General features: G+C 41.1%; 1 protein-coding gene across 5 annotated transcripts in view; it reads right to left on the reverse strand.

Annotated features, from left to right (window-relative positions):
- The window catches only part of VGLL4 (vestigial like family member 4), an 82,944-nt gene continuing 65,796 nt past the window's right edge, over positions 1–17,148 (reverse strand). For all 5 annotated transcript variants that reach the window (XM_050328291.1, XM_050328287.1, XM_050328290.1 and 2 more), the window contains 3 exons: positions 8,162–8,384; positions 4,994–5,111; positions 1–2,856 (listed from right to left, as the gene is read on the reverse strand). In XM_050328291.1, coding sequence (XP_050184248.1) covers positions 2,588–2,856; positions 4,994–5,111; positions 8,162–8,384 — 610 coding nt within the window. In that variant the 3' untranslated portion in view covers positions 1–2,587. The remainder of the gene's footprint in view (positions 2,857–4,993; positions 5,112–8,161; positions 8,385–17,148) is intronic.

Consider the following 17,148-nt stretch of genomic DNA (forward strand, 5'->3'; position numbering starts at 1 on the left):
TGATTTAAGAGCACTTTATTGTTCTTTAAGGCTACTTTTAAGTACAAAAAAAAAAGATGGCCTGCCAAACCTTTTTTTTTTTTTCCAGGTGAAACAAGGCCACAAAAGAATGGTATATTACAGATTTACAAAAACAGAATCGTTTAAACTGAACTGTAGATAACCTGGCTCTGTGAAGAAACTTCACCACGTCTCATGATGGTGAGTTCAGTTTAGTGTCCTTCCACCTCCCCCCAACCCTTTGGCTTTCATGACATTGTTGTGTCCAATAAGGTATGTTTTACTGGACATAGCACATTAAATCCTTATTGCCCTCAAATCCATTTACCTATCTCAGATAAGTAAATGTAACCTTGTAAAACAGCTATTATTGAAAATATTAGCTTTAAAAACATTATCTTACTTGTGTTTACAAAGAAATATAGGAGTCACATTTTCCACAGAGTCCATCTACAGTATTAGTATTGACTGTTATACTGCTCAGTAGCCTCTAGCAATAACAAATGAGTGGCTATTAATGCTAATGCAGTGTCCTCATAGAATAACTGTGTTCCTGCACTTTTACTGTATTACAGACAAATCTACAACAAAAAAAAAGATCAACTTTTTTCTCCAACCAAAAAAAAAAAATAAATGAATGATTACAATAAAGGAAAGGGAAAAATTAAATAGCTACATATCATTAACAAATTAATTGTTCCTCAAAAAATACCTACAAATTTCTCTGTACATTCTTTACGCACAGCGTAACGATGGTCTTAAAGTTACCTATATAAAAAAGTGTTCTTTTAACAATCTTCCTACAGAGAGTAGGGTACTGAATGCCAAAGCAAGGAAGCGTTGACTACCCAGTAAGATGGTAGTGAAATGTGTAAAACTGGGGGCTTAGGTGTTGGGTTTGTTTTTTTTTTATTTTTCTATTTTTTTTAAAGAAAACTGAGCAGCCACCTTCTCACCAAGAGTACAAGACAATCTCCTGATCTCTTTCTACCCTGCACCCTTTCCGAATTAAATAGCTTAACTTTAAAAAAAAAAAAAAAGAGGCATAAAATAAAAGCCACAGTGGACCCAATACTGTAACACAGTCCATAATACATCACGTGTAGTTCATCTTCCAACTAGTTCTCACTTTCTACACTGAACCAATCGTTTCAGGTAACCCAGTATAAAAAAAAAAGCCCTAGTTGCAACTGTATTGGGAAGATGGAATGTACGGGGGAGAGTAGTTACACTTAACAAGAAAAACAGAAGCTCTTAGCACTAGCACAGCTGTGGTTTCATGCCTAATTTCTAGTTAGTAGCTATTAATATAGCAAATGATAATAAATGCAGTAACACCTGTATAAAGTCTCTACTGGAGGAATGTTTGCTGCAACTTGGCATTGGTTTAGGAATAGGCTTAAGAAAAAGGAAAAAAAAAAAAAAAGACAGAAAGAAAGATCGTATGTCACAAACTGTAACAATCTGTTGTCCAGCCAAGATCCGTAACAGTAGCAGTTCCTGCAGCTAGTTAAGGGTAGATTACACAGACTGGGGTTTAGGAAGCAAATCCCTGTGAAGCAGCAGAGCTGCAGGCAGGAAGGGTTGCTGGACCTGCGCAGAGCTCAGCATGCTGTGCCAGCAGCCACCAGCTCCAGGGCTGGCACGAGGCCTGTCCTGAAGCTGCCCTCGACGCTGGCTGCTACTAAAGTGAATATCAAATACAAATACCATAGAGTACAACTGTACCAGCAGTAAGTATATTTAGGATTGTTACTGACAAAAATAAACTAATTCTGAAGAAAAGCTAATAAGTATTATGATTCTTACTGTCTATACATTAATAGATACCAGCTATTTTTCATAAAACATGCATCGTTAAGCACTATGGAACCCTCCAACCTCAGCTCTAGTCTAACAAACTGCAGTGTTTAGGAAAAAATGCCCGTGTTCTGTAAATTATGCAGTCCAGTTGCAAGCACTAAGCACCTGAAATCTAAAGAGAGAAAGACCTATAACCTGTATGAGACTTCCCCTTCCAAAGCTGTTTTGCTTTAAGAAAAATCAAACTGATAGAAATGTCATCCTTAAACCCTTTCTTCAGCAGTTTGCCCACAAAACATTAGCCTCTTCCAGAAAGTTGCTGTGCAACTTCAGTCCTCCTCCAATAGTGCAAATCATACATAACAGTTCTTTTCAAGTATATACATACAAAATTACTTCACCGAGGGAAAAAAAAAAAAAAAAAAAAGCAAAGTAAGCAAACCAGACAAATTCTAGTCTCAAGAAGCTAAGAAAAGCAAAAAGGACTTGGGTCAACCAACTAAGTGTAATGGCTTTTGTGGATTAGCGTGCATTATTTTCTTAAGGGGCAGCAGATTTGCATCAGAGGTTTCTTTGGTAATTGAGGCAGGAAAAAAGGATGCTACATCATATGAATCTTTATGAAATAGTTCCTGCTATCATCTTTAAGGGCACCCTTTCACAAAAAAAAAGTGAGTACACAAAAACAAATGTTGAAAACTAACCTCTCCTCCCCCAACACTATCTAAGCACTGTTCAAAGCTCAGTCAAACCATGCAAACTGACAAAGGGAAGGGTCCTCTCCTCAGGAGACCACGGAGGGTGAGTGATTGTGATTGACCATGTGGGAGGAAGGGGAAGACTGGCCCCGCCGCGACGCCGACTCGGGGCTGCTGGAGACGCCGTCCTTGGCAGCCTTGATCTGCAGCCACGTGTCCCCCAGCGCCTTGGCAAAGTGGTCGTCCACCGAGCCCGTGATGGACACCGAGTTGGCCACTGGCTCAGGCTCCTTGTAGTTCTTGCCGAGGCTCCTGCGGAAGTGCTCCTCCACCACTGGGTCACAGGCAGTGGTGGCTGTGGGGAAAGGAGGCACAGGACGTGTTAGAACCCTGGACCGAGGGCTGGATCCACAACCCACATTTTCTCCTGTTTTTCTGTCACAAAACACAGAATGGTTTGGGTAGGAAGAGACCTTCAAGACAATCCCATTCCACCCCCTGCCACGGGCAGGGACACCTTCCACCAGCCCAGGTTGCTCCAAGCCCCGTCCAACCTGGCCTTGGACACTTCCAGGGATGGGGCAGCCACAGCCTCTAAGGGCAACCTGTGCCAGGGTCTCCCCACCCTCACAGGGAAGAATTTCTTTCCAATACCCAATCTAAATCTACCCTCCTTTAACTTAAGGCCACTTGTCCTGTCACTACAAGCCCTTATGAAAAGCCCCTGTCTCAGCACAAAGCCAAGCTTCCTTACACCATTAGAGGACTGTTACTGAATTGGGTGGGGAAGAAAAAATGAAAATGAAAAAAAGTAAAAATGGAGTTAAGTATTATTGCATTTCTGTGACCTGCAACAGGTGAGCATTTTATATATAATTACATTCTCCCTCAGCCTACTAATAGTTACAGCCCCAATTCTATGGAAACCCTCTCCCCAAACAATAACACAGAACTTATATTTAGGCTTAAACAGAACTGAAGATGTAAATGGTTCTTTAAAATCAGGTCCCAGTCAGGTGTGAGGAGCCCTCATTCTAAATTACATGCCAAGAGCTGACCTCAGGGTTTCATCTTACTTCATACACTTGTGCTCAGAGCAGTCAGGAAACTAAATTAAATCATTATCTTTGCACTGGGTGCATTAAACTGATGTAATACTACTAAAAAAGGAACAAAGAACCTGAAAAGACAGGTTTTGTACAGAAATTCCTCAGACTAAAGATGAGAGAGCTGTAGTTTTACATTTTAGAAACAGTATCTGTGTGTCTAAATGAGAACTATCTTTCAGAAAGCACTTGGAACTGTCAGGATACATGGCACTGGCATCTGTGCTGCAGCAGGGCTTGATTGATCCCAAAATAAATGTGAGTGTCATGCATAAACCTCTTCACCTGACAGGAGACAAATCTTTTCTGGAAATATTTACCCTTCTTCCCAAGCCCATGTAAGTGCAGCTGGGGTCCCCTGCAGCTCTCCTGAGACCAGGAACACCAGTTTCTGCGAAAACTCGTAACAGCCGAGGTCCCTATTGACTGATTTGGTCAAAAGTCTAACGGTCTCCTTCAGCCTCTAATTCTAGTTTACACTTCAGCTTCTAAATCTAGTTATCAACAATACACTGAGCTTTACAAAATCAAAAAAATACTGCTACTAATAATACTAATGCCCCACTACGGACTTCCAGGTTCCTGTCTACATCACACTGGTAATTGTTCCCTGGACACGTTCTGGTTGACAAAGCCCCACTGACATGATCTTTCAGGAATGCTGTGTGTTAAAGCTCTGCCTCAGCAGGTAAAGGACTTGAAATGAAAGGACTGTGCTTCTCCTGGACTTTCCCACTCTGCAGTGGGAGAGAGTGAACAGAAATAGCCCCAGGTTTCCCAGCAAGTATCGCCTGAACAGATTTCATGAGAAGTACTAACTGCAGAGAAGGCAGAAAGTTAAAACTTCCTGCTTGGGTTGCTGTAGCAACTGCCCTCCAAAGGTTTTTGTGTTATCCATGCAGAGCTGGGTGGAGGAAATGGGCTTTGGAAGGGTATTTGTAGCTGCAGGAAAGATTTTTGCAACTGCAGCTGAATAGTAAGAGTTTACTGGCTATTGAAAGACTGGGGAAACTACAGCTCCTAAAATATGGTTCCATAGTTGGATCTGCTGGCCCTGGCTGCTGTTTGTCAGATGGACTAAAATAAACATAATGACTTATTTGTCTGTGTGGGGTGTTTGGTTTTTTTAAAGCAGCTTTTCAAAACAAGAAGAAAGAGCACCTCTCTCCCCCCTTACTTTGAACTGGCACTTTCTTCAGTGGCACAGGATTGATGGATAGAAAGTGCATGTCCGGGGAGCAATGCAGGGATACAAAGAGGTGTCCACTGTTTCACCTCTTTTTATTGCTGTTAATACATCAGTGCCTGCACAGCTAAGGTTGGTGAGACCATTCTGTTCTCCTGGAATTCTGGTGAGGCTGTGGGGAGTTTGGAGATGTCACTTACTGCTGGAGGGTCTCCTGTAGGCAGGCCCGGACCCGCAGCCGCTGTGGGCGATGGGGCAGTGGGAGAGGTTGCAGTTTCGGTTGTTGGCAGAAGCACAGGTGATGACAGAGGGACGGTTCTGGGGGGAATAGGGAGGAAAGCTGTCACTCACTCCAGCAATCAGCCCCAGCCACAGTAGCACCAACTAAACCCACGAACTATCCAATTCAACAAAGCACATTAAACCCCCAAATATTCGGCTTTAAAAAAAAAAAAATCCACACTTTATTTCCATAATGGTAGAATTTTGGAATTTAAGTGCTGAACAGCCACACAGAAAAAGGGCAGTGTGAAAGCAAATCATTACAAGGTTTAAAATGATTTTACAGTGACTGTTGCAACCTCACAGACATTCCATATGCAGCACTAAATGTCAACACACCAAATGTTTGTTTCAACCTATGGCCACACATCTGTATTATTCCAGGACTCAGAAGGGCTTTGCAGATTTTAGAGGTATTTGTCATCTTGGTGTTACCATTTTTCATTCAGAAGTTGAGTTTTCCTAGCTCTAATTCTGTATTCCATATTGCAGACACAATGCAGTAAGCTCACAAAATATGTAATATGAAGAGCTCCTGAGCCAGTCTTGACCACAAGTACTTTCCAGTTGTAATTAATCTGCTTTCCAGCACTACTTAATAAACATCATCTTTTTTCATTCTTAACACACGCAAATTCCCCCAAATCTATATTACATTATCATAGCTCTGCCATCTATACTTCGTACAAAGTGTAAACATAAAATACTCTTTTTATAGTTGTTTACTATGTAAATGTTACATTGACACAAGGCCTTGGGAAAAGAAAGGTGGCTGAAGGGAAAGAACACAGGTATTGGAATAGATTCGTTTTGCATCTTTGGTATATTTTCTGATACAAAGAGTCCATTACACTCAATGCAAGTTAATTGTTAAGTTTTTAAAAAAATTAATAGAACTGATGTAATTTAACGTCTTGTCCATTTTACAAATCTGTGAAGCAAACCCACAAAAATCACTGCATTACCCCCATACAAGGGCAGTGGGGAAGGAGGGAGTTTTCCTTGTTTGGTGGTACTTTAGGTAGAGTAAGAGAAAGACCAGTAAAGTCTTGCTCTTACCAGTAAAGAGCAAGACCTGTAAAGTAAAAGAGCTGAGCTTTTCAGGGAGGTTTAACACCATCTGGCAGGACACAACAGGAATTTTACACAACAAGCTAGCTACATCTCACTGCACTGACAACAAAGTAAAAAAAAGTAAATAAAGGAAAAAAAGGAAGTATTTGATTTTTTTGTAAGCATTTCACATGCGGAAGAATTTATTTTCTATAGGGACCAAGATGACCAAGACTAACACTCTTCAAAGTGTTTTTTGAGAAGGGTATGTATGCTAATATTTTCAAAAGAGTATTTTGGACATGCAAGAGGTGGGAAGTAGAGAGAGACAGGTAATAATGTCTCAGGAATTCATGTGCCAACACCATGAAGGATCCAAGATGAAGGATAAGGCATCTTACAGAGTCCCCTGCTATGACTGTGTGTGTGTGTACAGAGCACACAGCAGGATACAGACACTTGTATGAAAATACTGAAAATACATAGAGAACTTAGTAGCAATGAGTACAACAGAATACTGAATAACCCTGTCCTGCTGAAAATAAGAAGGAAATTTTTCCCCACCTGTTTATTAGAAACAGATAAGATGAAGTCCCATTCAACATGTTAAGGTTAAAAAAAAAAGGCACAAAACCAAACAATGAATCATCAACCTAAGGTTTCTTTATCACTAGACTTTTATTTTTTATCAATAGACTTTTATTTTATATGATTTGTATTCTGTGATCTTAGCAAGGTCTTACCTCAACATCCTATTTTCCCAAGAAAAACTACTGTAATCTAATTCAAACCATAAAAGGTAACAGGAGGGAGGAATGCAGTACTGGGCAGCAGGAATCAGCCCAAGTCAGACAGAGTGTCAGTGGTACAGCTGCTGAGCAGGGACACAGCAGTAATGCTGTCAAAGGGCACCAGTGTTGTCACTGGAGCCTGTCCCTTCCTCCTCTGTCATCACTGATAACCAAGAGCACTGAACAACAGCTCTGCAAGCTACTGCCAAGGGGTGTGAGAGAGCAGCAGTGCAAAGTCAGGGGGTTTGGCATAGCAAAATGTAAGGGACTTGTGTACACAGCCAACCCGCATAAAAATCTGCAGTGGATGGGAAGTTGATGGCTCCAGTGAAAAGCATGTGAAACACCATCTACTCCAAGTGTTCCCCCTCTGCAGGGCATCACTGTAGGGGGAAGGAAGGAAGGATGGATTTGGGTACATGAGCCAGTTTCATTTCTCAGTGCTGCAGCTCATCACAACTCAATTCTCTTGCTTTGTCTCTCCACTTGTAAGAGGGATTTAAGCAAGTCTGACACTTAACTGTTCCTATGGAACTTGCACAGGCTCACAGTCAGCACTTCTGAAGCAAAACAAGTGCAACGTGCAAGAAAGTCAAAAAACAACCAGCCAACAAAAAAACCCCTCCAACAACCACTCCAGCATATGGAAATAAAGTATAAAATAATTAAAAATAATTACTTGGCTTTAGGAAAAGTCATTATGGCTTAGTGACACAACATTGCTCTGAACAATGCAGCTTTTGGCTGGCTAAAACAACTAAGATCATTCCAGCTTCTTTCACCTGGAACATTCAGTGCAAAATTTTCCCTTAAGCCCTTTTTGTCCTGCACCCATTTTTCATTAGTCCTGGTGGGAGAGACCCGGGACAGAGAGGAGGGAAGCACACATGGATCACCAAGAGGGGCACAGATGATACCCTCTACCTGGAAATTGCATCAGTCATTGCCTAGCAGTTAACTGGGGCTTCACTGAACCTCACACTTTGCATTCCCAATTAAAACATATGCATCAGGGAAAGCAGAAAGTCCAAGAAATCTGTGACAGATACATTTAGCATCAGTGATATATTCACATTAAACATGATGACCTGTGACATTCATTGTGTGTTTTTAAAAAATATTTTGCCTGAGGAATAGTATCTCCTACCTATTGTAATTCACAAAATGTTCTGCTTACACCTGGGAGTCCTCGCTGTGTCCACAGCCAGCACTCCACCCCACACAGCTCCTGCCAGCCCATACCTGCTGCCGTTCCACAGAAGTCAGTGTTGGTGTGATGCCCACTGTCCTGGTTGCATCCATGCTGGTTTTGGTCAGTGCTAGAGGTTGATCCATGCTCAAGCTTGGGATTGAGGCGTACATGTGATTGGCATGAAGGCTCATTGTCGGGGCAGCTGCCCTCTCAATGGGGCTGCGACTCCTCTCCCGGTGCTCCTTCCGGAAATCCCCATTGGAAGCCTTGTTTCTAAGGCAGGAAAGAAAAAAGGCCTTGTTGTTCCAAGCTGTTCTGAGATAGGCAGCATTAAATTCCTGTAAGAAACACCAGGAAATGCACTTTGCTTGGGCTGCAGGAGGTACAGAATCAATCCCTCAGCGAGGTACCCCTGGGTCTATCCAGCCTCCTCCCTGCAAGGAGAAGCCAATCATCCACATCTGCAAGCTCTGGTAGCCAGCATTTTGATTCAGGGTAGAATTTCTTCAGATACTCATTTAGATGCGCTGAGTTAAAGTAACAACTTTTTTAAGATCAGACACCTCCTCATTTGCCATACTCTTAATCCCACTCCCTCTCCTAACACTGCAATATTCTTTAAGCACTGCTGAAGCCCAAGGAAAGTTTATTTTACTGAAAACACATGGTTGATATCAGCAAAAATGCAGTCAGTCAAGGCAGCAAGCAAAATCTTCAGAGCAGAAAATGAAGGAAAAGCAAACTACACTGCACTTATCTCAGAATCATTTAATTACAACTGCCTATCATTCATTGCAATGGAAATAAAGCTGGGTTTGTATCTACAGAGGAGAGCCTTTAGTTTCCATACAGCAATATAATTGTCATTAAAGGCAAACCAGTGACTCAAAGGAAAGGTACTTCGCTCATCACCCAAGGAAGTGTGGGTATCACTGGCAGTCTGGAGAGTACCAGTGTTGCAAGAGGTCACACACTTGAAGGGACTGGTGACTGAGGGTCAAACTGCAAACTCCATCAGCCCTTCCCATAGGAAACCCCCAGAAGAGAAAGCTGGCTTTGTGGCAAATAAAACCTGTCTTCAGAAGATTCTTGAAGAACTAATGAAGTGTCCTATGTGTCCTGTGTATAAGTGGGTAAAATCCAAAGTTGTTTTCCCCCCATTTTTTAAAGCATATTACAGCAAATTAATATGCAGGAGCAACCTGTAAAAATGCTGATGAATATTAGGCAGAGACAGAAAAGGAATCAATTCAATACTGAAGTAAGTTACAAGTTCAAAAAGCTAATGCCTGCTTCAGTATCTGAGAAAGTGTCTCCAAAAGGAAGGCTGAGGGGAAAAAAGCCCTGCCAGTCGAGGGAAATAAGGAACCCCTAAAACACCCAAACAGGGTGTGGGGATGTCCCGAGGTGATTCTGTCCTGGATCCTGGCCAGTCCTAAATCTTTTAGCTTCACCAGCATCCTGCGGCCATGGATTCCGCAGTCTAAACTACATACTTTGCTAGTACCTTTTCTTCACAGGCTCTTTTTGTTTCTTTTTATCCTAAAATCTGGCTTAGTCTGCTCTTGCCCAGATTCTTGTATAAGGAGAGAGACAAAGGCATTGCTCCCTGCTCATCATCTCCGTGCCACTCCCAAGGTCATCTCTGTTCAACAACCTTTTTTTCCCAATGGTATACTTAATTCAAATAAAACCTGTTCCCATATCTTTGTGGCCTCTCTCAGGTAAGAGCTAGAAAAGTGATCATCTTTCTGGAGATGAGGATCCAGATCTCTGCTGTGTTGAGAAACTCCTCACAATTCTTCAGGGCTACAGTTCAGCTTGCTCAAGAGTCATGTGGTTGTACAGAAATCTGCTATTGCTGTCTGAATCAAATTTCATTTATGGTGGTAAAGACAGGGTTAATATGATGTCAGGTAACCAGTGACTTGAGAACCTCCAGACACAGCCCACAAGCAGATTCCGGTGGCATGCTTAGGAGGGAACAGCCAACAGCATAACAATACAATCTGTAACCCTTAGGATCCCCTGCTCTGCCCCCCCATCTACTGCCTGTCTCTTTCAACTAATTACAAATGAGCAGTTGCAGGTCAGCAGATTCCACCATAAAATACAGCCTTGAAGGTCTCACAGCTGGTGCTCAGGATGACCCCTGAACATCGTGTGTTTCCCAGACATCTCTGCAGGCTGGGTTTGGACAGCATAAAGCAGCTCAAATCCCCCAGGAATGGCTCTCCCAGCTTTGGGTCTGTTTCAGTTCCACTGCTCTGCAAGAGCAGCGCTCAGCAGGAAAGTTTGGGCTTGCAGCGCTCTGAGCAAGTGTGAGTTAATGGCAGGACACTCTATATTTAACATACAGTAGCCTCCTCTTGAATTACAGTACGGAAACAGCTCTTGGACACAACCAAACCCTCCTGCCCCACCCCAAGGAAGCAAATGGGGAACTTCAGAAATAGCACAACAGCCATGAGATAACCTGGGAAGCAGCAACACGAAAAGCCATGGCAAAAATCACTGTTTAAATGAAGGCTGTGCAGGGATGGCTTGTTCTTCGTGCTGCAATGCAGAATCTTTGGTGGCTGCAAGCCAAATTCTTAGTTTTCAACAAAATATTATCTAGTCTACTACAATTTAAATGGCCATTTGGAGGCTGCAAAACCACCTACAGCTCCAGCACATTCCTGCTTTTCACTCCCTCAAAGAAAAGAATAATCTCTGTTCAGAATTTTTCTGTTTTAATAAGCACAAGTTGATTTTCAAGGGAAAAATTTAGTTTCCTCCACCAAAAATACTTGTAAAATTAGGCAAAAAATGCAGCTACACCAGTTGTTTGGGGGTTTTGTCTTATAAGTCGCTTTTTAACAACTTAGTGCTGCATTTACGGGGGGATGGGGCTGTCAAGTGACCACTGATGAACTAACTTACTGAAATTCCCAAACAAAATAAATTTTCCATTTTACACAACAGCACCTATTTCACGTATCCTCACTTTAAACTAAAAGTCACAGCCCTAAATATGGGTGAACTGATAGTTTTGTTGCCCCCAAAAAACCAAACAAACAAAAAATCAAACAAAAAACACAACCCTAACAGAAACCAAAACACAAAAAAACCCAACAACACTTTCCTGCTAAGGTTTTTGGAAGGGACCAAGAAACTGGGCAGTGGGATCAGCCTGATGCCAGGAACAAGTACAGCAGGCAGACTTTCCCTCAAGACACCTAAAATTATTGAGTTATCTCAGCAATCTCAGCAGGCCACACCCCAGCCCTTTCTGTAGGCAAATAATGCCCTCTTCCTAAATTAGAACAAATCCTCTTCTGGCCAGGGAACTGTTTTATAATCCCCTCCTCAAAGATCCTCTCCTCAATTCATCTACCTTCAACTATATAGTCTTTGCAAAAAAAATGAAAAATACCTGAAGCTTCTACTTCCACATCAGATATTACTTTTTCTGAGCCCAGATGGAAATGTTACAGCACCCTGTAGGACAGTAACGAGCTCTGCCCTCGTGAAAATACATCAGCACTTATTAGTCCCTCCTATTTAAATATAAGCAGCAAATCCTACAGATAGCTGACTCCACTTGTAAGACAATTGTACTTACAATTATTTATAGGGTATTCATCAATTTCCCATTATTAAGTAATTTTAATTTAAAATGACACTTTAGAAATAATTTTCTATTAGAAATGGAATATTTGCTACAATTTTAAAATTATTAATTATTATTATTGAGAGAAGTCATTCTTGTTTTGCTATTAGACTTTATCTGAGGGGGCATCAAAACCGTATGTGTGTGAAGATAATTACATTTCACTGAAGTCCATCAGCTTAAACATTCCACATGCACTGAACAAGGAAAGATGCATCTCTTAGGTCAAACATACGGGCAGAAAATTATAAAGAAGGATTTCTGACCAAGTTTGAAAAAGAACTTAAAAATATAAACTACAGATAAATCCAGCTGTCTAAACAGCTTCGCCATCCCCAGACTCCACTTTGTCTTAAAAACCAGCATATGCAACCCTGGACTCCATGTGCAGTGGGGCAGATGCCAGTGCAACTCCACTGGCTTAAAAAATACCAGTCATACCCACCACCCTTCCTCCCTGCTAACACAGGTAATTCCAGCTACTTGCAGGTTTATTTTAGCAAAATTACACACAATTCCAACCTAAAATTAATTTCTCCAACACTTGAAAAACAGACAATTGTTTTCCATGTTGCTTCCCAATGAATCATAACCCAGACTCCAGCACTTACCAAGCATCATGTGCTCGGGTGGATGTCATACCAAAACCACACACATCCTGATTGGAATTCTGCTGCAGTCTGCTTCTAAAGAAATTTCTAACTGAAAGTAACGCTCCAGCCCTCCTCAGAACCAGCTCAAAGGTACTAAAATGCATTGTTTGCATTTTTTTGCTGCAGAACCTTTAGCCGTTCTGTCGCTGGCACAGAGTGCTGGTAATTCACTCTCTCCTACAGGAACAAGAGAACTCTGCCAGCTGCTTAAGGAAAAGGGAAAAAAGAGGCCCAGTGAAGGGGACAGTTTTGCTTGCACTCACTTCCAGCCTGCAGATCCTTAAGGAACAGTTGCCAAAAGCATTACTGTACCTCCAAGAGAAGAAATCACACTCTCTTTGGCAGAACTGGAGCTCTGACTTGAAATGGTTGTACAGAGGAGTGGGTTTCACTTGCACAAAGAACAACTATGCTAAATGTTTTCTTTACACAAACACAATGCTTAAGAGCAAACTTCCATCTGTGTAACAAGTCAAATATGATTTAAATATTTTAGCATCTTTATAATATTTGTTTTCTAACACCTTTTAGTGTCTTTATTCACAAACTCTGAAGTCTCAAAGAGGACAGCTGCTTTTGTTAAAGACTCCTTAAGGATTTATAACCCACTGATACTGAATATCTGCTCCAAGTGAGGGGGATAATTTCCTGCAAAAGTATCTACTTTTATCTACATTACCTGTGTTACTGTGAGGTGGAAAAACTAGAATTTAAGATGGTATTTCAAAATACAATGATGCATAAGCATAGAGAAAAATGCTGAGTGTTCTTTACTCAGATTTTTTTAAGCAAGCTGAATTCATTAAAAAAAAAACACCCAACAACCCAAATAAAACCTGACAGTAATATCACTTTGCTCTGTCAGACAATTATCTGTAGTATTTGTAACACGAAAAAATACTCCGAACAGCCCAATACCCTCTTCAAATCACATCTCCTCTGAAATACTGTCATCTAAATATATGAATATAGAATTTCCCATTCAATTTTATTAACTTGATGCTTTGCAGTTCCTTCAAGTAGCCTTTCCCTTTCATGGCCCAGTACTCCATTCCAAAAAGCCTTCAAAGAGGCAACTTGCAGAGATCATTGTTTTTGCAGGAATCACTCCTGCCACAGAACCTGGACACACGATAGGCTTTCCCAAGAAAGTTAATGAATGTCCTCCCTTTTTTGCCACGGCTGATATTTTAACATTATTTGTACAATAACTTCATCCCTGCAGGAAATCTGGCCAAACTAAAGCTCATCTTTCTGTACCAACACTCAGGTCAAGCTGGCAACTGCTCTCCCAGGAAGGCCTTTCTGGAAGCAGCCCTGGAACATCCCCGTCTCCTGCTCAGTCCTGCTGGGGCCAGCTGGCTCCAGAGGGCTCTGCGTGTCACTGAGGTCTGGCCTGGCCTGGCCCATCCTCCGCTCCTTTGCCCATCCCAGTGTGGTTTACAAAGGACAGAAAGAGGCGGCTGAGCCTTCACTTTCTGCCTCAGGCTACAAACCACTCCTAAGAGCCACCCAGGATTTCAAGCACTGCCTCAAACTTCTCCAGCCACCAATAATTAAACTTAACTCCTCCCAGAAAAGAGCTTTTGTTCTTTCGAATTTTTAACTTGCGCACCAGCCCCAGTCTGAAAAATTAAACATCATATTTATACAAGTTCTCTCAGAGTCCAAATCACACATGCACCAACCACATCAATTTTCCCTGCTCTCCCCACTCCTCTTTAGTTGGAATTCTGCAGTTCCTTTCCTTAAAAAGTTTCAATTAATGATATTTTTTTTCAGCTTAGTGCTACAGCTAATGGAAAGACCTTTGAAATGAGAAGTGTAAACCACTGAAAATAACAAATAGGATAATCTTACATATAAACAAACACAAGCCAGACTTTCTATATTTATTCTCATCAAAACAGGATTTTCAGAGATAAAATCTCTGACAAGATTGTCACTTACAAGCGGACTCAACAAGGAGGACAGATTTCACAGTAATCAATAATAAGCTGTGAAATGCATAAGGAGTGTCCCATTATTGCCTGCACCAAGCATAAATTTTCAGATACAGATGAGCTTCTCTTCCTGAAGGCTTAATACTCAGAAGTATGAAAGAATGCAAGAGAACTACATGATGTAAGAACTCAGGCCAAAGACAAACCCACAAAACTGAAATCTGAATCAAATGTACAGTAAAATCAATTAGCACAACCTCAGATCCTACTTATTTTCTCACAGGAATTTTTTCTCTAATATTTGGTCATCTTTGCTCCAACACTCATAGAATTGTTTTAAAAGGTAGCACTGGTTTCTTCATAAAAATAATCACTAATTCCATTCACAAGTAAAACTTTTCATGAAATTAAAAGTTACATCACTGCTGGAACACGTGTACACATACAATGCAGAAACACTGACAAAGTTACCTCACTGCAATAGGTACAGGCTGCAGGTTACCTGTAATTCAACTTTCCAAAAAAAGGGGAAAAAAATTTCCCACTAATCTCTCTGCTCTGCACTGGTACTGCCTGTTTGCTCAACTCCAAGCCTACTCCAACTCCTACTACATTTAGGTTCTCATTTCTCTTGGTACACCTGATTCTAAAGTTCATAATTTTTTGAAGAAATTAAACCATACCTGAGATGCAAACAACAAAATTTTAACACATGGTAAATATCCAGAAAAATTCTGAAACGGTAAGCGATGTCATTAATTCTGTTGAGGCAGTTGTAAATATGAATTAGCCTGTTAGGAAAATTAAATAAATTTTAACAATCATTAACTGTTCAAAAAGCAGACGAGAACAACAGAAAGTTCCATCATTTCAGTATTACCACAGTAACAAGTGTCCGGGTATAACTGGTTACTGCAGTAAGCTTAAAAAATTTCCTAAAATGCACAGTGATTTCTGGAGTATAAACATAATCCCATTTCACATCTTCAAAGTTTTGTTTAACTCCTTCGAGGTGGGAACCAACAGCTGAGTACAGCTGCCATCAGCTCTGACTTATTTTCAAGTATTGAGGACAAAAAGTATTCATCCCTCAGTCAAAGAGGAGAAACTTTCTGGTCCTCTACCCTGCAAGGCTTCCCTCTCCCAGCTCTGCCTAGAACAGCATAGTTCTTGGGAAGGAGACAGGACAAGTAACTAACCTTTGAGATTTATCTGATTCAGCCCCCTCCAGAACTCCCTCTTGAAAGAACAACGAGTAGCTTCAGCTGCCTTTGGAAAATCCTGCACAACACGTTAGAAAAATGCATAACGGAAGAACTATTTCTGCCAACTGTGAAGAACAAAAGACAGAAGAACTGAACATTTGGGAAGCTGAGAAAGGCACTGCAGAGGATGTGGTCTGTCTTTATGAGATGCTGCTACTGCAGTTCAGAGAGCGCTTTTTTGGAAGGTAGTTTCAGTAAAAGTGCAAAACTCAGACATATCAAAGCATGCCAGAAACTCAATCCTACAGCTGCCAGTCAGGACCCACAACTAAGATTTCATTTCCATCTCAAAAGTAAACTCTAGAGAAGTCACCATAGTAGCTGGGTACTTGGAGGCACAATAACCTTATTCTGAGACGGTCAAACAAAGCTGGTGATGCAGAGGGAGTCTGTCAATGCTCACTTCTGGAGAGCAAGGCAGGCTAATGCAGATAGTGGGATAAGCAGAACAGGACCTAGAAAGGCAAGTCACTGCTGGAAGGGAAACTAAAAGTGTCTGTGCAGAAATCTGAATTGTTTCAAGTCCATAAGGCACTTTGAATGCTTGGAGAGGAGAACTTCCAGAAAAGCAAATAATAAAAAGATGAGGTTAAAGAGACACTCCAAACTTTCCCTAAAGTTTCTAACAAGCAGGAAGGAAAATCTGGCAGCATAGGGAAAGAGCAAAGAGGCTTCCATGCAAACAACTCGAAGGTCAGAGGAGTTACTGGAAAAATTCAGAGGCAGCTGTAAAGGGATTCATTTGTACCCACTGTACTGCCCACCCAAACACCTCTGGCAGACATTTGCTCCTGTATTCTACCAATTCATGAACTGGGTCACGTGCAGCTTTTATAATTCAGCCATATTAACATCCTTTTGAAGTTCAACTTGGCACATGCAACAAATCTTTTATACCGAATCACTGGAAAATACCTTAAAAACTCTTTACGATCACACAGAGAACACCACAGGCCAATGTCAGAGAAAGGCTGCAACAGAAAATACAGCAGTGGGTCATGTCCCAGTGCAGCAAGATCAGCTCAATATTGCCAGGGTGCATCAGTCTGTTCTACAGGTTTTGGGAAAACTCAGTGGTGATGCTGTGCAGGACCGTCAGAGGAAATAAAAAACGGCAGTTACACTTTCTTAGAGGATGTACTGGGCTGTTCCTCACAATATTTTCTAATTTTTTTTATTTGGAAAAAATATTTTTGTTCATCACTCAATGGCTGTCATGGAACTGTTTTTGTAAAAGTGGGCACCAGCTTAAGTCAATCTGTAAATCCTTAATTCTCACCAGTTTATGGGATTTTACTTAGTTCCATCATATAAAAAAATGCATCAAGTGAAAATCTTACAGTAGAGGAGCATATAAAAAAATTTTTTCAAAGAGATGATGTGGGAAGTACAAGATACCAACAACATGAGAATCGCAGGTTTATTTATTAAGAGCTTTAACAACACAACCCAATCTCTGAAAATAAGGTCACGGTGCTGGAATTAACTGTGCCTAATTTCCAGCTTCAGTGGGTATTATGA

This window comes from Myiozetetes cayanensis, unplaced genomic scaffold, assembly GCF_022539395.1.
Source record: "Myiozetetes cayanensis isolate MyiCay16 unplaced genomic scaffold, myiCay2020 scf39, whole genome shotgun sequence".
Lineage (NCBI taxonomy): Eukaryota > Metazoa > Chordata > Aves > Passeriformes > Tyrannidae > Myiozetetes > Myiozetetes cayanensis.